The sequence below is a fragment of the Pleurodeles waltl genome, chromosome 7 (assembly GCF_031143425.1).
Source record: "Pleurodeles waltl isolate 20211129_DDA chromosome 7, aPleWal1.hap1.20221129, whole genome shotgun sequence".
NCBI classification, from domain to species: Eukaryota; Metazoa; Chordata; class Amphibia; order Caudata; family Salamandridae; genus Pleurodeles; species Pleurodeles waltl.
The window spans coordinates 167626754-167649554 of NC_090446.1; the positions used below are offsets into that span (position 1 = coordinate 167626754).

General features: G+C 42.6%; 1 protein-coding gene across 8 annotated transcripts in view; it reads right to left on the bottom strand.

Moving 5' to 3' along the window:
* Positions 1 to 11393: 11393 nt before the first annotated feature.
* NCOA3 (nuclear receptor coactivator 3) overlaps positions 11394 to 22801 on the bottom strand; it is a 558025-nt gene continuing 546617 nt past the window's right edge. For 5 of the 8 annotated variants that reach the window (XM_069243454.1, XM_069243453.1, XM_069243457.1 and 2 more), the window contains one exon: positions 11394 to 18218. In XM_069243454.1, coding sequence (XP_069099555.1) covers positions 18204 to 18218 — 15 coding nt within the window. In that variant the 3' untranslated portion in view covers positions 11394 to 18203. The remainder of the gene's footprint in view (positions 18219 to 22801) is intronic. The other 3 variants (XM_069243459.1, XM_069243458.1, XM_069243460.1) reach the window with 2 other exon arrangements.

Below are 22801 nucleotides of genomic sequence, written 5' to 3' on the forward strand. Positions count from 1 at the left end.
TTGTATCAAATAAAAATGACAAACATTAACATTGATGTGTTAGCAGCGGTGGCTCCTTTGCAATGGCGAAGGAGTGTCACCCTCCTTCCTGAGCTAGGACATGAAAGATAAAAACAATATTTCTTTATGTAATCCCAGTTCTCTCTCAGGGGAATCTCCATTGGAGTCATATACACTGACTAGTCCAGTCTACTTGGGGGGATCCTATAGCACTTTTCCATAGCATGTCTTAAGTGTAGATGTTTGTTTTTCCTCAGGAAGGCCTGTAGACACACTTAAGATAAGAACATTATGTATCCTACAAGGAAGGCTACAATGGCCAAAAATCCTCAGATTATACTGGGTAAAGAAACCCATATAAATGTAAATTAAAAGCCAAATACTTTTGTAGAAAGCTTACATCTCGTTCACAAACCCTTTTTGTAAAAGTAGGGATGATGGATAGAAGGACAGTGTAGCAAAGTGTTTTTTAAACATTTTAATACCCCCTCCCATCCCACAGTGGAACATATAAAAAAAAAAAAAAACTCATCAGGCCCCCCTCTGAATTTTTCACAATTGTTCTATTAAGTTAGCAATGTTTAAACATCTAGGCTTACTTAAACATTGCAGTTAAGTTATGTAACCTTTTTAAAAATGCAATAATTTTGTTCTGCTCAAAACAAAGCACTGTTATCTGTATAATGCTTCTTGTGGCCAGGACCTGGCACCCCCTCGGGATCGTCTGAGGCCTCCCTTAGCTTGAAGACCCCTGGTAGCCTTATAGGCTGCTTTTACGTGAGTGTAAAAACAGTGCCTGTGCTTCTAAGGACCCAGATACCATCAGTACCCCCATCATGGCCAACAGGTGGCACTTGCTTCAATTCTTTTTGACAAGATATGGCAGTGACAAATAGGTCCATTAATCACCTCAGGACGGTTGCTTATCACTTCAATGAAGATTCTCCTGAGAGAACCGGGATTACAGGTAAGAAACCATTACATCTCTCTCAGGGGATCTCCACTGATAGTCATAATCACTGACTAGAGTAGCAAGCCCATCCTTACCAACAGTGGTGGAAAAGACACAGGTACGATCAGATCACCACATGAGTTGGTCCCCCTAATCCTCAAGACATTTCCAAAGAGGGTACATGTGGAGAAGGGCATTCAGAGCTAGAACAACATGAAGCCATTGAGCCGAGAAGAGAAGACACGGTCTATAAGTCACTCCTCGGAAGGCCACACTCTTGCTTGTCTGGTGTTGCAGGCCCCAAAATAATGCAGTGCCTGAACAGGAGTAGGTGTTGATTTCCTGTGTTTATGTAGCCCTAATCGTTGGAGACTGTTTGTCCACTAGTAATGTAGATGGGCTTTCTGAGGAGTCAACACCTTGATGATCCAATTTTCTAGGTTGTGATAGAAGGAAACTCAATGCCTCTTGAGGAACACAGCTACCACTACCATGCATTTCGAAGGAAGATCTGGGGGGATGATTTGAGGCCAAATGGAAGCATTTTGTACTGGTAATGATCTCGATCCATGACAAACCTCAAGAATTTGCAATGCTTTTTGGGTATTGGTTTATGAAAGTACGTATCTTGGAGGTCTCTCAAGCAGAGCCAGTCTCCCTGGTGTAATGTGTTAGATTTGATAGAGTGCTAGGATTCAAAATCTTTCTAGTCAAATCCACTCGTTTTGGCAATTTCAAATCGAGAATGGGTCTGAACTTGTTTCTGGAGCCTTTCTTCTTGACCAGGAAGTATTTGAAATAAATGCCTATTCCTCATTGTTTGGGAGGAACAGTCTCCAACGCCTGCTTCTGGAGAAGGACGTTGACTTCTGAGCGCAGCATGAGCTGTTGATTGAATGGTTTTGGTGGTATTTTTGGCAGAGGACTGGTGAACCCGAGACTATCATAAATTACGGGCAGAAAAAGACGCAAGGGATTGTTGAAAACCGTTGAAAGAAGCAGTTGTCAGGAAATTCTGCTTTGATTTTTGAAGAGAAAAAAGCCAAAAAGGTTGAGCTCAGTGTTCCAAGATACTGGTACCAGGAGCCAGAGAAAAGACCAAAATCAACTGCCACCTGCTCTGCATGGTGGGATGCTGGTGGTGTTAGGGTCCTTAAAGAAACAGATGCTGGTTTTGCATTCACTTATTAGCAGCCTATAAGACTACACTGTCCTTCAATCCTTCATCTTGCTTCTTTTGCAAAAAAGGGTTTGTGAAAGAGTTAAGCTATGAAAGTATTTGTCCTTAAATATACATGTAGATGGGTTTCTTTACCCTTTTTTTAAAGAATAATCCGAAGTAATTGTAGCTTTCCTTATAGGCTGCAAAATGTTCCTATCTTTAGTGTTCCAACAGGCCTTTCTGAGGGAAGGCAAATGTCTACACTTCAGAAGACATAGTATGGAAAGGTGTTCCAGGATCTCACAAGTGGGCGGGACTATTCAGTGCTTATGACTAGCAATTGAGATCCCCTGAGAGACAACTGGTTACCCAAACATATGGCCAACCCAAACTGTGTACGTCATCAAGGCTAACTTTAGATCTGTTACACCATGCCTGTTCAAGAATGACCAGAACTTAATATCCCAGACTGCACTGCTCTGCCAAATGTATTTTCACTGAATGCCATACTCCTCTACTTTGTTAGTTATCCTTATTAGATGTACTACTTATCTTACTTACACAAAAATATCTGATACTGAGAAAAAGTTGTCAAATTGTCTTTTGTCCAGTTACTGCATGAGCGTTCTATAATATCCCATGAATAGTTGTTTCTTTCCATTTGAGTCTTATCCCCACACCCACAACTGCTGAAAGAACCAACACTTCCTCTTCATTACCCTACATCACTGACACCACAAGTCCTGCTCTACAAGACTATTATAAAACCTAGCCCCAGTCCTGGTGAATTTGCAGTTAGCATAGATTTTTCTGCAGTAATTTCCAATACGTGCCCAGATCAAAATTGTGAGACAGCCTTTAGTGGTGTTTTAACTGTTTTGCAATAAAGAAACACTAGATTTGTAGGGTGAACAAAAGGAAATTATTTGGTTTGCATATAATTTGCTTCTCGTGTTTGCTGCACTGAAGAATCAGTCAAATTACTGAATAGACGAGTGAAATTGGAGCATCATGTTGAATTTTAACACAAGTTTAATAGAAAAGGGGTCTGGCCTATTAGGCAGTGAGGCTAGACAAATATAAATTAACGAAGAAAACAAAAAAGCCAATGCTGTCAGTACTTTACATTGAGTAAGCAAACATATAACTACTCTCACAATTACATTTTAAGCTTTGTCCAAAACTTTCTCAAATTGCATCAAATGTACTGGTCAAACACAAAAAGACAAATAAAGCAATATAAAAATGCTTCATGTGATGAGTTGGTCCTGCAAAAACATTTGTAACCTACAAAATACACGTGTAACGTACAATTACAAACATTAAGTGACACACATTACTAAAAAGTGAACATCCAGGTTCCTAATCAATTTTGAAGAAGATCAGGACCTGAGCTTATTTCCAAATTCACAGCTCCACATCTAGTGAGCCAAAAATATATGGAAGTGCTGATTACAAGTCGTTTTAGTGGCTCAACCAGTGGTGGTGTGTGTTAAAGGACATTGCTCTTAATTCTCCCTGCATGCCCAGTCCAGACTTCTCTATGTTGTTGACAGATTTCAAACCCACACAAATCAAGGGTTCTCTTCAGGGCACAGAATACCTGGATAGGACGGTAACAACAGAAGACCTAAGAAAAATTATTGAATGCTGATCACTTAGTTACATAGAGTGCCAAAAGACCAACATCTAATCACAATGCCCTTCCAAAAAAAACCTGATATATCTGGTGAGCAGGAAACATGCCGTTGGAGCTGTAATCTCCCTAGGTTTCTAAATGAAAAAAAGGGGGGAATAAAACATCACTGTATTATATCACAAATTATCAAAGTTCCCAGGTATTCTAACTGCTTAAATAACCCATAGTGTAAAAAAAAGACGTAATTTGTAGCTGCTTGTGTTTTCGTAGCAATCCGTCATTCTTGAATCAGACTCAATGTCATAACAGCACCAGTTGTGAGTCAGTTCTTAAACAACCATTCAGAGTATGTCATATAGACAGTGCTGGCAGTGGTTATGGTTGGCCAAAGAGGTGGTGATATAGATTCTCTACCTATGAGACAAGAAGCCCATTTGATTTTGAGTATCAACTGCTGTAGAGTGTTTGAATTAATTTAATGAATTGCATAACTTATTGTACATTTATCTTGAGGTTCACATTCAGTTCAAGCTGTGGCATTAGTTAGTATGCTATTTAGGAGTGCTTTTGTAATCTAGTAGATTTCTGCTTGCACTAACGGCTTATGTGAGGCAGCTAGTGCTAGTACTTGTGCATGGGGAGGACAATACTATTCTAGAAGGTGTGTCCAAACTTTTTGAAGTATATATGGGTGAAGGGCTTTGTCCACATTACACTTGGCTACCATTTGAGGTGAAGCCGAAATGACTGTGGATCAGGCTGACATCTGAATCTGGTTAGCCAGTTCGGAAAAATTGATAAGGATACCAAACGTTAAAAAAGAATTGCATATGGTAGGTGTATAGGCAACAGGCCAGTTGATTCTACACTTAAACTTTGCTGTGTACCTTTAGCTATGGACCAGCAGGCCCAGCTCTGAGCAACACTGAAAATTCCTTTTTCTCCACAAAATTCTTTTTGGTTAGTATTATTTAGTATAATGGGCAATTGTGGGTCCTATTCACAGTTCTAGTACACTACGCCCATCGAGTCTGGACACTGTTGGTATGTTCTAATGATTGGGCAGCTAGGATATATTTTGGGGGAATTACACTGTATGTCCCACTATACCACACTAGTTCAGGTATGTCCCTTTGGAAACGGTCAGACTGAATTCTAATAAAAATAATGTCTTTCAGGGGCCATCTGACTTAGGTTCTTGATTACATTAAAATCTACTATTTTTAATTTAGCTGACATTTCCAATGATTTTACACTTTTTAAGAGCGAGGACATGGCACATTACTTGCACATCATTTCTGAAAGCCAATCCTTTGTACGCCTCAGGCGGCCTTCGATGGAAGGGCAGTTGTTTCAGATGGAGAGCATTCAGAAAGGTATACTTGGTAAGTTTTAAGGCAGTGATGATTCCATTTTAGATTGTGAGGGTTCCGTATAAGATGCAAAATGGACCTTGACACTTGGCTTTCTTTACAGGACAAGTGTTTAAAGAGATCCATATTGCAGTGTGGGCTGGAGAGGTTGATAGCCTTTTCTGCTCGGTAAAGTGAGAACAATGTTACATTATATCTAGCATTGTTAGCCGCCACATGCGAAAGATCTGAATGCTTTTACATTGTTTCTTTGGCTGCACAATAACCATTTTGAAATCGGTTTCTTTGGTAGCTGGGTTTTGAATTCTTGTAATGTGCAGAAGTAGGCTGTCGACTACATTTACAATAAAGCTGGTAAAGTTTCTAGTCATTGTTTTTTTTTTTTTTTTTAACCACAACAGTTTTAGACAAACAAGAATGAGCTACCACTCAAACAGTAAGTCACCTGTAAAGAAGGTTTTCCCAAATCACCAGTTATTTAAATTTTATTTGGAAGGGTATTGTGATTAGACGTTGGTCTTTTGGCACTTTATTTAACTAGATGATCACCATACAATTGTGTCTTCTGTTGTTACAGTCATATCTAGGTGTTCTGTGTCCTGAAGAGAACCCTTTTGTGTGGGTTAGAAAAGCATCAACAATATAGAGCAGTTGGAGACCGCTATTGAAGAGGATTGGACCTGCAGGGAGAATTAAAAGCAATGCCCTTTAACACCAAACCTCCATCCCGCCCCCCCTCCACGCACCGGATGAGCCACAAAAAAGACTTGTAATCGGCACCTCCATATATTTTTGGTATTTTTGGCTCTCTAAATATGGAGCTCTGAATAATTTTTGAATAATTTTGGTTCCTGCTTTTTCAAAATTGGTTCAGAACTTGGATGTTCCTTTTTTAGTAATGTGTGCCACTTTGTTTGTAATTTTTATGTTACACAAGTATTTTGTATGTTACAAATGTTTTTGCTGTGCCAATACATCACATTTGTATACTGCTTTATTTGCCTTTTTGGGTATGACAAGTACATTTGATACAAGCTGAGAAATTCTTGGATAAATCTCAAAATTAAATTGTGAGTAGTAATTTGTTTGCTTCCTTAACGTAAAGAAATTTTTCAAAGTATTGACAGCACTGGCTTTTCTAATTTCATTCAAAGCAGGAAGACAATTGTGAGAGGGGTAATGGTTAAAATACTTAAGTGGGGCTATGTATAAAATACATATATATATATTTTTTTATAAATTCATTTTATTGTTTTTTCAAACCATAAACAGGGTTCAAATTTTTGCATCAAGCAATGCATCAAGGGTACATACATGAGGTACTTAACATCATGGCTCCTTATATACGACACGTCATACAGTCTTCTAGCACTTCACACGACCTATCACTATCTAGACAAAGGAATGATTCCCCTACCTCGTCATTTACCCTCCCTCCACCCCCACATGCCTCAGTCTCTGCCTGAGCCCTGAGCAGCTGCCCAGGCCCCCTCAACCCCATACTTTACCCCATTTCTATGGGCAGCCTCTGTCCTCATATATGACCTTCTCTGTCCACTGGCACCAGTCCAGGTCATGTAGCCAGTCTACTTGTGGGGCAACCGCGCTCCCCCAGGCTCTTACAATATTGCGTTTCACCACTCCGGCTACCAGTCTCAGCCATATTTCTGTGTATCTGGGCCAGGTGTATTCCCCTGATATTCCTCGGATTAACGATTTAGGATCTAACGGAACTTCCAGTGTAGTGATATGTCACGTCTCCTACCACTCCTGCCCAGTATTCATAGATGCGAGGACATTCCCATAATATATGCAAGAATGTGCCATCTTCGCCACAGTGCCTCAGACAGCCTGAATTATCCATCCTGCCAATTATAAAGAGCAAAGTCTGTGGGTAGTATTGTCTGTGGAGGATTTTTAATTGTACCAGTCTGAATCTAGCCCTAATGGCTATGTCCCTGGCACTACCAATGGCCTCCCCCATTCCTCTTCCTTTAATGGTCCCAGTTCTGATACCCTTTCTCCTTCAAGTTGTGTAGAGAGTCAGAGGAGTTGTTAATTTGTTTTTTGTAAATTACAGACGTGCCCCGCCTATGAAGTGGCTCCAGCAGGATGCGATCTTTCAACAGATAACCATCCGGCAGGCTGTCCCCCTCCCTAATGTGTCTCCTAAGCACATGTCTGAGCTGCAAGTATCGAAAGTGGTCACTGGGTGCCAGAGCATACTCCTCCCTTAAATGTCTTGAAACCAATGAATGCCTGTCGCCTCCACACATCACTCAAGTGTTCTATGCCAGTAGTCTCCCATCTCCTGAATCCCGCTAGGCCTCGTACCTCAGATAACTCGGCGCTGTGCCACAGCAGGGTAAGGTCAGTGAGCTTTCCCAACCACCCCAGGTGTTTAGTTGCCTCTTTGAAGGCCTGGGTCACTGCCCTTGTGTGAGGGGGCAGTGCCCGGCTCCTGTTGAGTCATGTAGCAGGGCTTCCCACCCCATCAGATGTCTTTCTTGCCTATATGCTGGATCCTGTTGGTCCCCAAACATCGTCATTGACCACCAAAAGGTGCGTTGCCCAATAGTATTTCTGAATGTCCGGTATTGCCAATCACCCCCCCCCCCCCCCCCCCAGGGAATCCTCAGTGTACCCGCCCCCACAGCAATCTCCACACCACTGATGCGATTGTGCCAAACACCTCACGCGGAACACTACATGGGTGTTTTGAAGGACATAGGAGGCATGGCAGGCTCATCATCTTATGGATCACTGCTTTTCCCATCAAGGTCAGAGGGAGGTCGTGCCAGTGTGTCACATCTCCCTTAAGTCTCTCCAGTTAAACAGTCAAGTTTTTCCTCAGGAAGTCCCTGGTTACATATATTCCTAAGTAGCAGAAGCCCTCCGTCCCTATCGGAGCCCCAGTCTCCCGGGAGGCTGGGTACCTCTCCCACCAGAGGATATACCACCAACTTGGACCAATTTATCATATATCCTGAATGGTCGCCAAAAATTCTAAATATTTGCATGAGCCTGCCTATTGTCAGTGAGGGCTGTGAGACATAGCAGGATATCATCTGCATATAAGGATATACGTTCCTCCCAGCCTCCTGACGTTTGGATGCCCTTCACCAAGGATCCTGATGGATCCATGCTGCCAATGGCTCCAATGCTAGGGCAAAGAGCAGGGGGGACAATGGGCAACCCTGCCTGATACCCCTATACAACTCAAATTCTCTGGACACTACTCCATTGACCTTCACTCGCGCCATGGGGGAGTCATACAGCAGCCTGATCCATTTCAGAACTGCAGCCCAAACCCCAGTCTCTCCATGACCGCAAATATATAGTTCCACTCCAGGGAGTCAAACGCCATTTGGGTGTCCAGCGCCATCAGGGCTGCCTGATCTGCCTTTGGCTCCTTGGTCAGGTGCAGCACACCAAACAAGCACCTAAGTTTTAGTCTTATGCTTCTGTCTGGAATAAAGTCCAATTGATCTGGATGCACTAGGTATCCCATTACTCCTCGCAACCTATTGGTTAACACTTTGGCTAGCACCTTGGACACCATATTAAGGAGGGATATGGGTCTATATGTGCTACACGCGTCCAGGGGCCTCCCTTCCGTATGAATCACCACAATTGTCACGGCCCTTTGGTCTACCGGTAAACAGCCCTTGTCCCTGGCTTCCTTAAACATTACCAGGAGTGGACCGGCAATCACGCTGGCCATTCCCTAGTACAGTTCAACTGGGATCCATTTTGGGCCCGCAGCCTTTCCCATCTGCAAGACTCGCAACGCCAGGGTCACCTCTTCCTCCATCTAGGCGGCTTCCAGTGCGTCTCTGTCATGTCTTCAATACCGGTAGTTGGATATCGCTGAAGAAATCCTCAGCAGACATTTCTGTCCTGGAGGGATACAAGTTTTCATAATAGTCTGCTATGGCTGCCCCAGTCTTTGTGTGACCCACTCAGTTCTCCATCCTCAATACCCATGCACGCTCTCCGTCCCTCCGCTTGAGCTATGCTAACATCCTGCCCGCCTTGTCACCCAGATCATACAGCCTACGCTGGACTGCTATAGCATATTGCTTGGCCTGGTTCTCTGCCAGAGCTCTCAGGTCCGATTTTTACAGTCGCAATTGCTCATGATCTTCTGGGTTGTTGGAAGCCAGAACGGTCTCTTTCAAGCTGACAATGTCTTTCTCTAGGATAGCACATGCTAGCCGTGTCTCCTTCCTTGTCACCCCAAGGGCCACCTGCGCTTGTCCCTTCAAAACTGTCTTGAAGGCTTCCCATAATGTCCCGGCTGACGCTACTGTGCCCTGATTCTCCAAAGTAAAGGGATGCCCCCTCCCGCAGGTTCTCCCTAACCCCTGGCTCCCTCAGCCCCAAATGTCCAGTCTCCCCAGCAGCATATGGTCCCATTGTGGGCCCGCCAGTCTAGCCCCGACCGGGGAATGGTCAGAGATTCCCCTCGCATGTATAGTCGCTTTGTGAAACTGGTGAGTGTACGCACACTGGGGGAAGATGTAGTCCAATCTGGAGAAACTCCTGTGAGCCACCAAAAAGTATGTGTATTGTCTTGCATGTGGGTTGCTGTTCCTTCAGAGGAGAATCAGGCCCAGTGCCCCAGCAAACTGGGAAAGTGTCCCCGGCCGCCCCCCGCCTGAAGTCCCAGATCTGTCCAACTCTAAGTTCATGGTCTGATTGAAATCTCCCCCGCACCCCCCCAAAATAAGGATCCCAGTGGGTAGGTGTAGTAACAGGTCCCCCCACCTCTGCAATGGTCAATGCCTGTAAAGGGGTAAGGTACACGGAGCACAGGTTGAGCATAGTGACCTCCCAGGTACCCAAGAGAGCCACGTATCAGCCCATGTGGTCATGCCACAGCTGGTGGATAGGGGGTATCTTTTTTTTCAATAGAATGCCCACTCACCTAGAGTCAGTAGTGTACCCTGCGTGTGCTTTGAGGATATAACCAAATCTATCTAGTGCATTATAGTGGTTGCCTCTTAGGTGCGTTTCCTGAAATAGGAGCATGTCTGGGGAGTGATGCTTTATATGCTGTAATACCAAAGTGTGTTTTATCCTGCTCCCCAGCCCATTAATGTTCCAGGACCATATGGTCAAGTTGTGTACCGACCACCCATCTCACCCTGTTGTTTCTATATAGAGTCTGACTCGCATGCCTCTCCATGCTTCCTCCTACCCACTACTAGTGATGTCTCTACCGCTGAACCGCGTTATGTGAACCCCAGATGCCCCCCATTGTGTGGCACTAAGAACATATCTATCCCTAAGTCCTTTCTTGAAACTGCTTGGTCACTCCACCCTCTCTGCTACTGTACGCCGTGAGCTCTGATCTGCCCTGTGCGCCCCCCACCCCCGTACCATCCCCCCGTGGACCCCCCCCCCCACTGCTCCAAATGCCCACCTGTCCCCACCACCAAGGCCCCCGCCCCCCCATGTCATGTACCCAATTGTCGCTTGGCTCCACTGCAGTCTGGTGGTTCCCCCCTCTCCCCCCGGTCCATTTTCTGGGGTTATCCGCAGGTTTCCGGCCTTGCGAGGTTCATTCACCTCTCTGCCTCCGCTGTTGGGTCCCCTCTTCCAGCTATGATGTTGTCATTTGTGACCCCGGGGCCTCACTGTGTAATTGACTCTGTCCGATGGCTTCGCGCAAGGCCCTGGATCCCCGTGTCACCTCCGCTGCCTTGGGTGGGGGCTCCAGGTGGCCTACCTCTTCTCCACTGGTCCAGGCCACCTTCTGGTCAGTCCCCCCTCTCACACTCTCCGTAGCCAGGTGTCCGGATTGCAGCTCTCGGCCGCCGCAGAAGCAGGGCAGTCCCTCTCCCCACAGGGGAGGGGGAGGGGGGGGGGGGGGGGATGACAGCGTGGCAGGCAGCAGTAGTGATGGCCCTCGCACTCCGGGCACCTCACTATGGTCAAGGCTGCTGTCTCTTCCCTCGCGCCGTTGGGCCTCTCCGCCCACCATTTTGTCCAGAGGCAGTCAGAGCCACCTCACTGCCCGCAGCCCTCAGCCAGCCTCATCGAGGGCTGGGCCGTTTCTCCCAAGCTCGCAGGGCTCCAGGTATGCCCTGAGCCCCACCGTCAGCAGGATTTTTGGTTGGATTTAGGAGGGTTATATACCCCAGAAGCGCTGGAGCTCAGCTAGTGCGTGGCCATCTTTGGTTGGCGGCAAGCTCCCCCCGCCCCATACAAAATAAATCTATGGCCCTTTGAGAAACCATACAAACGAAATACAATTTCAAGTCTCATTTTAAATAGAAACCTTTATTTACATGAATATTAACATCAATATAGAAATAAGCAGTAACAGCTTCCAATCAGCAGTTGCCACAAATAATGTTCTGCTTGCAATGTGAAGACATTAGGTATTTCCAGCACTCCATAATATAAAGTAAATGTAGAATGATCTGAAACGGTAAGCCTCCTAAGAAGATCTTACATATTGCTTTACCAGAATTATGACTTTATATTTATTCACATACTATATTTTCCAAAATCTGCACACATGTTGTAAAATAAACTTTACTCAATAACGTTTCAACATTCAAATATAGCTCAATAATGCTCTCTCTTTTTCTCCTGCAGAACACATTTTGGGAGAGGCTACGAACTGGTCGTAAACTGCAAGGTGTAGCTGTGCAAACATTTGTGGCTTTCATTATTTTGTGGACCCTTTCATATGGACAGGCAGATGCAATTTGATGATATAGTTATTATGGACCTCTCTTACATGCACAATAATTATATTAATTAGATGATAGCTAAAGTGATATTTGAGATTTATAGTGATCAGATATTTAAGAAGAGAAAACAAATTAAAAATACAAAGGAATACAAGCAACATACTGTGACAATTGTAGCATGTCACATTTGTGAAAATGTTTGTAAAAGGTACTTAAGAATGTCTATTGACGGTTGTTGTAGGGTTAAAAGGAGCCAATATTCTTATTCCCATATTACATCTATGAATTTGTGGTTTGCTCCGTGTAACCCTAGAAAGTAGCTGATTCTTTCAAAGAGAGCATTAAATAAGATCTCATTTACAAAACAAATGAGGTCCATGATTTGCATTTTCTTCCTTTTAAAAGTGTCCCTAGGATCTAGTCTATTCGATTGTTTTTGTAAAGAATCACCCTTTTCATGAATATTTGGATGTTATATTTTTTTTTTTTTTTAACAAAAAACCCCACAAATGTGACAATGACCTACCAGCAATACTGGCCATCAAATAATGTGTTTCTCTCAAAATGTACAGGTGTGTAAGGGCGCTGATGAAGCCTATTACAGAAGCTGAATTGTAAAGAGCACCACAAGCAAAAACCAGTAATCTAGAACAAATATCCCAGTCCTCACACAGTAAAAATAGAACAAGCCAAAAGATGAGCTCAGGGACAATTATGTTACATTTGTTTACATTAACATCTGCTGTGACTAACGAGAGAAAGTAGCGTGGCATGTGATAGAGAAGGGGTCATGTTTGGAATCCTTGCCCCATGTAATGCACAACATACAACAGGAAATAAAGTGAAGGATCAAGAAACCGACTTTTATAAATGAAAAATATTGAGAAACATAAGTCATGACAAATCCTAAATGAATTCTGAATTTAACCCTTCCTGGTTTGATCAATAGCACCAACATCACCTCTTTAGATAATTGTCCCAAGGTACTGTTCTAAATAGAGACTAGTACCTTATTACTGGTTACAACAAATTAGATTTAGTAACAATTCAATTTCAGAAGTTAGTATTTTGAATGGGTCTTAGAATAATGTGCTGCAGGTTACAAGGCACCTACAGAGAAAAAACATTGAATTATGTTAGTATTTTAATTGAGAATTATAGATGACTCTTTATGCAACCAATGCAACACTATTGCAAGGAGGGAGCCAATCATGAATTGACATCTTACTGGAGCACATGGAACACTATAGATGGTAGAACACAGGTACCTCAAACTTCTATCAGTCCATGTGTGGGCACAATCCATACAATTGTAAAAGAGGTAATGGAAGAAGGATGGCACTGATGAAATTGAATAATGATTACACCAAAAACATTTTCAGTGAGGATCAATAAAGGGACATGAACAAAGGAGAGTATAATTTGTATGTTCTGCCTATTCTATAAAGCAGTACAGATTGTGACCTTGTATGACTTGGTAGACTCTGAGGAGAACAACCGCACAATATGCCAGAGGTACTAAATAATGGGAGTTAGTAGAAATTGTGCACTGAAACAATGGCATTTATTTTAGTATAGTCTATATGAAACATGGTGTTCACACCATTACATGCATTTTTCATAGAACAATATCCTTCCAGACTAGGACTACTCCAGCTTCCTTGGTTGCATAGACATACATAAGTAGGCTTTTGATTATGACACAGGAGGACATGAACCAGTGTTAGTAGAGTTTATAGACCTAGGACTCAGCACTCTGGTAAAAGCAGCTCATAAGGTGAGAAAGATGGAACTGTAAAAGCACCTTATACATGGATGCAGGATTCATACCAGTCCCTTAACACTGAGATGCAACTTTGGAGTAGTAACGGTTTAAGCTAAAAATACAGTGCAGCAGTTATTTCACAGAACCTAAGTTGCCTATTTTACTGCATTCGTTTTCTTTTTTACACACCAGTCCATATGAGAATCTAGATCAAGAAATAGGGGAAACAAAACCTTCCTATAAATTAATTTTAAGGTACTCCCTTGTCCTTGCTAAAGATGATGTTAAGGCGCTCCAAAAAAAAAAGACTTCAATAAATTAAGTGACAGCTTGATGTAGGACAAGTGAATGCAGCATATCATTTCCAATATTAAATCAGCTTTCTCTATCACACCTTTAGACACTATCATACTACAGGGAAAGTAAGTGCACTGTGTGCTGGTAATTGGGTTATCTTTAAAGGTTTAATTAAACAACAATCTGTGTCCAACAAAGAAAAAGAATTTGTCATTATGAAAAGGATCTTGATTATTACTCTATATATTTTCCAAAAGACCACCGAGGACCAAGAACAGCAAGAGGCAGGTAAGCTACATGAAATAAATATTCACTTTTAAAATCAGAAAGCACCAGCAGACCCAAAGCAACATGACTGCAGAACTGGAACACATTAATGACAGAAAAGAGATTAGGTCTCATGAATTTTAAAAGAAAATCACTAGTAAGTTTCACTCTGTCCCAGTCCCAAAGAAAGAGGAAACTGGTACTGCAGGAGATTTTAACAAGTTTACTGCAAAACAACTTATCAACATAAGAAATTAATTTTCTCACAGAACATACATCATCCAATTGAAACATATGTCATTTTATGTATATTAACGATAAAAAGGCACTAGAAATTAAATTATGAAGTGGGGTGCTGAAATAAAACAGTTATCAAGATAAATTCCAATGAAGGCTTGTGAATACTGGATATACATTTATATTTGCAGGCATGACCTCTAGTATACGAAGGTCTTTTGGACACTTGTTTATAGGTTATTTTCATACGAGACTGCGGATTTCACACTCTTGCACATAGTTTTTAAAACCAGAAAGTAAAGGTCACTTGTTTACTTTGAAATCTTAAATGCCAATTCTAGAGCTTCACCTAATGCCAGAAAGAATCTCTAGTTCATATCATCTCTTATATGCTATAATCAGCAAAACCACATCTTTAATTAATCAGAGCTTTGCAATCAAGTTCCAGAAACAGACAGACAAAACAGGACAGTGTTAACCCAGTTTAACAGAATAGAGCCATCTGTGTCAGAACTTTCAGTTTTCTTCTGGGCAAAAGACCCTGCAGCTCCAAGTATAAATTTGAGAATACAGCTGGAGGAATTTGAGTAGGCAGCACAAACTACGCTTCTCATGATTAACAAAAGTAGAATTTCTAATGAGTCCCAATCACCCACAAGAAGCTTGTTTTAATCCGTCACCCAAATCTTTTGATTGAAAACACAATGAAGGCATCAAACTAACAAAAGCAGAACCATGCATTTTCTTTTGTCATGTCCTAAATTCACATTGTGCACACCCAGACTTAAAATAAAAATAGAGTAATAATTTAGTAAACTACCCACAGAGGCGCTTATACATAAACTGGACTAGGTTAAATAAAACAAATCCATGTGGCGTCTGAAGTACCATGCTTAAAAAAGGGAAACATATGAAGCAAAACCAAACTGTTGTGCTGGATGGATAGTTTAAGAGACACCAGATCCAGTGAATGACAAGTATCTGTAACTATCACCCTGGACTTCATAGTGCCAACTTCCATTTCAGTCACAAACAAGTCAGCACAGGCTTTACTACTCCAGTGTGCCCCCATCCGGACCTAGTTATAACTATTAGTATGTAGGCATCAGTCTGCTTAAACTACAGTTGTTCAATTCACTGAGGGATAGGCCTCTCCAACACTCAAAGCATTTGGAGGCACCATTTCTGCTACAAAAATCAAGGCCTTCGATCACCTGATGGTCCTGCCTAGTAGTGTACATCTTCTTGACTTTTGTGCCTCATTCTGGAACGCAATTCCCTCAACCCTCAAAATTTTACATTAAAACAAAGATTATGAATTTGTATGTCTTTATATTGGGCATTTCATACACATATTGGGTGATTCCTTCAAATAGCTCTTTTCGCAAAATACGACCTCAAAGTATTTAACATTCATTCGGTTGTGTATAAAAATGACCACTGTAAGACCAGATGCATGTTTACACCAGAAGATACTTTGTCACTATTTGATGGTACATGTCATTTTCACAGGAGTTTTTAACATTCAAGAAGGGTAATTCGAGGGTAAGAGACAACAAAATTAACACTGCAGCCAAATAACCTTTGGTCACCTGTTATCAAATGTAAAAGTGCAATTTGCTTAATTGTGAATAGGACTGTCATGCATGATATCCCATTAACTGGATAGTTTAGTTGCAAGCTCTTTGCTTGTTAAATGTAGGCAATTTGATTCAGTTAGACTTCCTTTTAGAAATTCTTGTAGACTGCAATTGTATCATTACTAGAGACATTTTACCCGGTATCTCATGATTAAATAACAAATTTAATTTGCAATGGCATTTAAGCAGCAATGGTATAAAAGAAAGAAGGCAATTTTTTACTCTGGTAAAAGAACAGTGAAATAGACCATCATAAATTTGGTTTGTAATGACCCAAATTCCAATGAAAGGTATGATTTAGGAATTTGTATTCCACTGAATTATTAAGGAAACATTATAATAAGAATGGACATGTAAAACAACCTACTTATTGACAAAAAGCTTCCTCCTGTTAAATTCTGACAAAACAATTCCCCGAACTAAGCACAACAGCAGCACAGATGACTTCTAAAATAGATATTATTGCTTCAACATAAACTCGACTGAAAGTTACAGAATTACATCCACTATGCATGGTGCACTACTAACCACCTACATTCATGATATACTTTATCTCTAGGTGTCTTTCCAGCTAAACATTGTGCATGAAGATAATACTTCTCATCCCCTCAAAGCATCACTTCTAAGAATCAAAGCTACAAATTTAACTTGAACCAGGTTTTTGTACAGCACAAGCTCGTGACATTTGACAAGCAGATTCTTTAGTCTACAAACACCAAAAATTAGAATTAGCCATCAATAAAAATTACTGGTTTAAATTTCACAGGGATGGATTAGCTTTTGACTCTAGGTTGTTAGGATTTGACATAGCTAACTTATTGCCGCCAAGCACATTCTAAAGTTCAAATGTGCTACATTATTGAACTAATTATATATACGACAACAAAGTATGTTAGGTCTGAATTTGCTGGCAAGTGAAGCTTTAGGCATAACTGCTTCACGCCTTGTTACTGCCAAAAAATTATCAATGAGAGAACACAACCTTAATTTACAGAGTTACAGATGCAATTAAAGTATAGTTAAACAGAGAGAAAAGACAAAAACACAGAAACATTACATACAAATACCACAAACGTTTGTACTGTTATTTACAGCTTTAAAAAAGTTTTCACCTTTCAAATTGCCACTTTTAAAGAAGAAACAAAGTGCTTGCTAAAAATGGAAAAATAAGCAGACTGCTTAAACCTAACCAAAATGTAAAATCTATACCAGAAATAACATTCTTTTATTTGTACATTTCTGTGACATCTTGCCATAAACCTCCACAAACAACAAAAAAAGGATGAAAGCAGCCTCCTCTCCAAGGACATTAAATAAAACCAACAAATATTCGTAGATTGATTTCACTAGGCTGAAAGTTTACAGACATTGTTAAATATGTAGCGTCACAAACTCCGCAAAAGTGAGTTTGTGACCTACAAAATTCAAATATAATACAATATCTTAAATATGTACATGGTATATTTACAAAGAATTCTGATGCATAATGCAGTACTACGTCCTTTCTGAAGGAGGTTTAGTCCCGAGAAGATGAAAGGTTATTGTTCCATTTACTGTTCAGCTCCATAACAGATGCTATAGCATTTGTTGTGTATGTCAAAGGTTCTTCAAAACTGTATCATTTCAACATTCATAAAAGCACATTCCACTGCAGAAATCAATGACCAATACAAGCTTGCATGTAAGATTTCATTCAAACAAAAGCATGGAAAACTTCTCCATGTACATTCCGTTTAGAAAATCCTAGAGGGCTTCATAAGAAAGGATGAGAAATCATCTCATTGTCTCAAAAGGTGCAAGCAAGATCAGGATTTAGAACTTAAGTAATGCTGCTCCAAAAACGTAACATTTGATAAGAATTTCCCCTGGTGCCTTGCTCAAATCTCTTCATTATCTTTGGATACTTCTCTGGTTGGCAGTCAATACATAAATGTTCGCCATAAAATGTTGTAGTAACCAGAGGCTGCAAACTCATTCAATAATCCTCATGTCCATTGAGATGTGCAATACAATATTACACTGGATGATTTACTAGACCAAAATATCTTCCAAGGAACTTTGTGAGGCCTTCTCAATGAGGCTCATCAAGTTGTGCCAGCATCGCGTCTTTGTTCTTTATAGTGCATGTTTTATTCTTATGATTGCTGAAATGGGATTCCAGGCGTCAGCAATATTTCTGCTGAAGAAACGGAAAAAGTCATTACAATTGCATTTGAAAAGTCACGCAATGATGGGCACTTATAGACTGTAAAAATAACTTCAATCATAGATGTGATTAATCCATAAGCAGCATATTAACATTTGTATTTGACAGTCAATTACAGGTTTATCCATTTCATGCATTAACAAACTTAATTTTCAATGTAAATACATGCACTTCATTACCCTGGAATGTACAATTTTCCGCATGCATTATAACCTTCATAACAACTTAAACTGTAAATTCTCCTTCACAAAAGCATTTGCATCTAAACAAAACTTTAAACTAGATTTATGGTTAAAGCTTGGTAATTAAACCCCTCTGATTTCTGAAAGTGCTCAATCAGGATAAAAACCCACAAATAGATTCAACTTTTAATTTAGATTGTCCTCCACGAATGAGGAGTTTCCGTTATTACCCAAATCTAAGTCAGGGTTGAGGGCTTGGACAGAAGGCAGGTCTTATCCATGTTTTAGTACCACGGTCAGTTGTGCAAAAGCTTTCTTCCTCAGCCGACTTGGTTATGACTGCATCTTTCAAGCAGGATTCTCTGGCAGCTCGCAGAGGAGGGGGGTGGGTGGAAGGGGTGGTGGGAGTTCAGTGGAGGGGTGGTATGGGGGCTTGTGATCCTACTACATAGGTCCTTTCCAATGGTGGTGACTGCCTTTAACTAAGACCTCCAAGGGAGATATGTGGGCACTGAAGGGCGTCTGGTGGCCCAGCAGTAAAACTTTGTCTTGTGTTATGTTCCCCAGTAGCTCCTACACTCAACTCTATAAGCGTTCAGGCCTTGATTGTGGACGTTCCCCCTGACATGACCTTGATTGGTGTGGACTTCAAAGGGGTCCCAGACCCAACGTGAGACATGGCCGAGGTAGTCAGGTAGGGTGGCCGGACTCTAATGGCCTCTGTGATGCGTGGTGTTCCTGGAACCCTGCACAACAGTCCTACATGCACAGGTCTGTGGCCCTCAAAATAGAGTCGAGAAACAATCTGCTCTTGCTCCCGGTGTGTGACCTATTACCTCTACAATCTAATCTGATTTTGCTGCAAGATATTTCCCATCATGCACCCCTCCTTCTAGAATGGGGCTCTCAACCGCACTACTTACATCCACCGTGGAGATTTAATGCTTGGTACCTGATGGATCAGGAATGTGCAGACTTTGTGGAGGAGGAATGACAAGCCTTCTTCCAGGTGAACCTTGGCTGAGTATTCTCGGCTAGGACTTTATGGGCTATGAACAAGCCAGTGGTGTAACAACTTGAGGGGGTTAGCCCTGCAAAGCACTCAGGAGCTCTCAGGCATAGGCACTGTGTTGAGGGGGCACCCTGAAGCTCGGAGGGGTGGGGGGAGAGGACTTGGACCACGGGGGCTGCAGGGGTCTTTGGTTCACCTCTGGAGCAAGCCTACCATATGAGGCTTGCTCAAGGACTGTGTAAGAAGAAAGGAGCAGAGTAAGTTGGCCCACATGGTAGATCTTGTGGGCCAGATCCTTACCCAAGCAGAGCGCTGGAGATTAGATCCCAGGAGCAGTCAAGCGCCAGTTGGCAGAGGCAAGACGGCATCAGATCTCTTTGGAAGACGTGAGGCAATTTTGGAAAGCATCCACCTAGCCAGTTTATGAGTCAGGGAATAAGCTTGGCAAGTTTCTGTACTGGCTGGCGGCTTGAGGGTTTTCCAACACGATAGTTCTGGTCATTAGGGACTCCTTCGGAGCTCTCTGTGGGGCGCAGTCCGCAATCCCACAGGCCTTTACAGCATTCTATCCAAAAACCTATATACAGCACCACCATTTCCACCCCCCCCCCCTCCCCTTATCTTCGAGATAACCCCTCGCACTCAATTCCTTATTTCTTGGCACAAGTGCTGAACCAGCCCCTGACAGCAGAGGAAGTCGGACTGGCCATATCTATCCTTCAGTCCGGGAGGACATCTGGCCCTGAATTCTTTAAAAGGTATCATCCCCACTTGATCCCATCTATACTGAAGCATCAAAATGGGGCTCCTTTCTCGCAGACCTTGACATTGCCACTATTGTGGTCATACCCAAGGCAGACCAGCCCACAGACCACTGTTCCTCCTACCAGCCGATCTCACTTATTAAAGTTGACATCAAGGTCTCTGTGAAGGTCTTAGTGACCAGGTTGAGCTGGGCACTGTCTTGTTTGATTGTTCCAGACTAATGCAGCTTTATGTTGGGCAGAAGCACCGAGCACTGCATCTGGAGGATGCAACTGGCTCTCTCCCAGACCAGCTGGATGCCTCTCCCTCTGGCCCTCCTTGCCAATTTCCAGATGGCCTTTGGCACGGTTCATGACTGTTTTTGATTGCCGTACTCCAGAGGGCTGGCTGTGGGCTCTTCTACCAGAGACTTGTGGGTCTCTTGAATAACACCTCTACTGCTCAAGTCTGAGTCAACGGGGTCCTTTGTAAGCTCATTCCGATCGACTAAGGCACTCATCAGGGCTGTCCTCTATCCCTACTACCTTGCAGTGCATTTGGTTGCCATCAACAAGTGCTTTGCAGGGGGGTGGGGCTATCCAACTTATGGCCTTGAGTGGCATCTCATGGGCTTAGAAGACTATTAGCCTGATATATGGCAACCCAATACCTCCAACTCCTTACTGCAACTGTGTCACTGTGCTTTGTTGGAGTGCGCCTTTGCACTTTATCTGCTAGAACTCCTGACTTAGACATGACGACGCTGTGGCAGGTACCTGGCTCAGACAGGTGTTGTGTCTTTCAGGGTTCGACTGCTGGGATAGAATAGGAATCTTGTACATTTGATGAGGGAGGACACAGGTGTCCTTTCAGGATTCCTGTGATCAATAGAGCCCCCCCCCCCCAAACACCGTTCTTTTGGTATTTGCAACTGCACCATGCTTTGCGGGTCCCACCTCCCAGTGGATACTCGGATCCACGAGTATAGCCACCTTGAGACCAAGCTACTGATGGGAAGGTTGGGTAAGCGAGCCATATAAATGATCTATCGTTCCCTGTTGATCAATGCGCCTGATCACTTCACCCTTCTCCAGCACAAGGGAGGCATGCATGGCCCCAAGAGAATGGCAATTTTTTCGAAATTTCGGATGATTCAAATTAACTTTCTCCACATGACACATATGACCCCGCCAAAGGCTGCTGCGGATGGGCTGGGCAGCCAAGGCTGGAAGTGCAAAATTCCCTTTCCCTCCTTTCACGTGGTCTGGTCTTGCGCCACCTTGTCATCTTATGGAGGGGGTAGGACAGGACATTTCTGGGGTGCTGGGCTGCCCCGTAGACTTGAGTCCCCTGGTGGCTTTGCTGGGTCCAATGGAGAAAGTTAGGGGGCTGCAAACCGAAAGGGCCTCTGTGGGCTTCGACTCCTTGGTGGTGATGAGGGACATCACCCGCGCATGGAAGAAACTAAAGCCCCCTTCTCTGGAGGCTTGGAGGAGAGGTGTTGACTGGTAAGCTCACCAAGAAAAACTGGTCTATGAGGCAATAGGCTGCCCCCAAAAACATGATCAGATATGGGGTGGGTGGTGGGCATACCACGGACTCCCGCTGGAATGAGGATATTGATGCATGATTGTGATTGCTCAAAGGTTTGTTTTGACTCAAGAATTGTGATGCTATTTCTGCATCGACGAAGATGCTTTGTGAATTAAACTTAGTAAGATTGGATTATAAAAAAAATATATAATTTGCATCCTCTGAACAAAACAAACAAAAAAAGTGGGGAACCAGTCCACAGACATCATATCATAAATGCCATGAGAGAAAGATGGGCACTTTCCTGGTAATAACCTTTCTCGTGGATATTACATCTCCTTACAGATTACTCCTCTCTGGAATCCTGCCAAGCAATGGATTGAACCTGGAGCTACTAGGTCACTGTATATGTACTCCCCCTTAGATCTACATCAAAAAGCTGCATTAGAGAGCCACCCGGCTGCACTTGTGTGAGTGCCCCATCAGTGTTTTCCAGTCTCGGATAGGAGGTTGACGACATCAACATGGCAGGCAGTACATGAATCCAGATTTTGATCTTATGAAAAACTGTTCCTAATAACGAGGAGGTATGAGGAACTAACTAGTAACCTGCAGATAATAGTATACATCATAAAGAATGTAATCTAATGTACATAACTTGTTCTTCTGATGGCGCTACTTGCAATTCCTCACCTCTCAAACTGAAACCAAAGCAGTGTCTCCCAGGTGACGGGTCTACCAAAAATGTTAAGCCAAGAAATCTTGCAGTAGTACCATTGTAAAACAGCTATCGAGAAGACCTCTGAATACAGGTAACTCAGTCTGGTGAAGATGGGTACGAACGACCAATCACAGATTCCACTGGGAAGGGAAAAGGAACGGGCAAAAGAGGCAGTCTTTGCTGTGGTGGAATAGACTGTGATTTCCTCTAGACAGTCTATTTTTGCCAGGACAGTATTGCTTCAGACACATGATAGCCAGAAAAGTTGATTGAAGACCCAGAACTCACATGGTTCTTTCAATTTAAAAGAAAAGCACCCTATATGGGTCCAAACCATGTTGCCGATCCACCTCCTCAGTGAAAC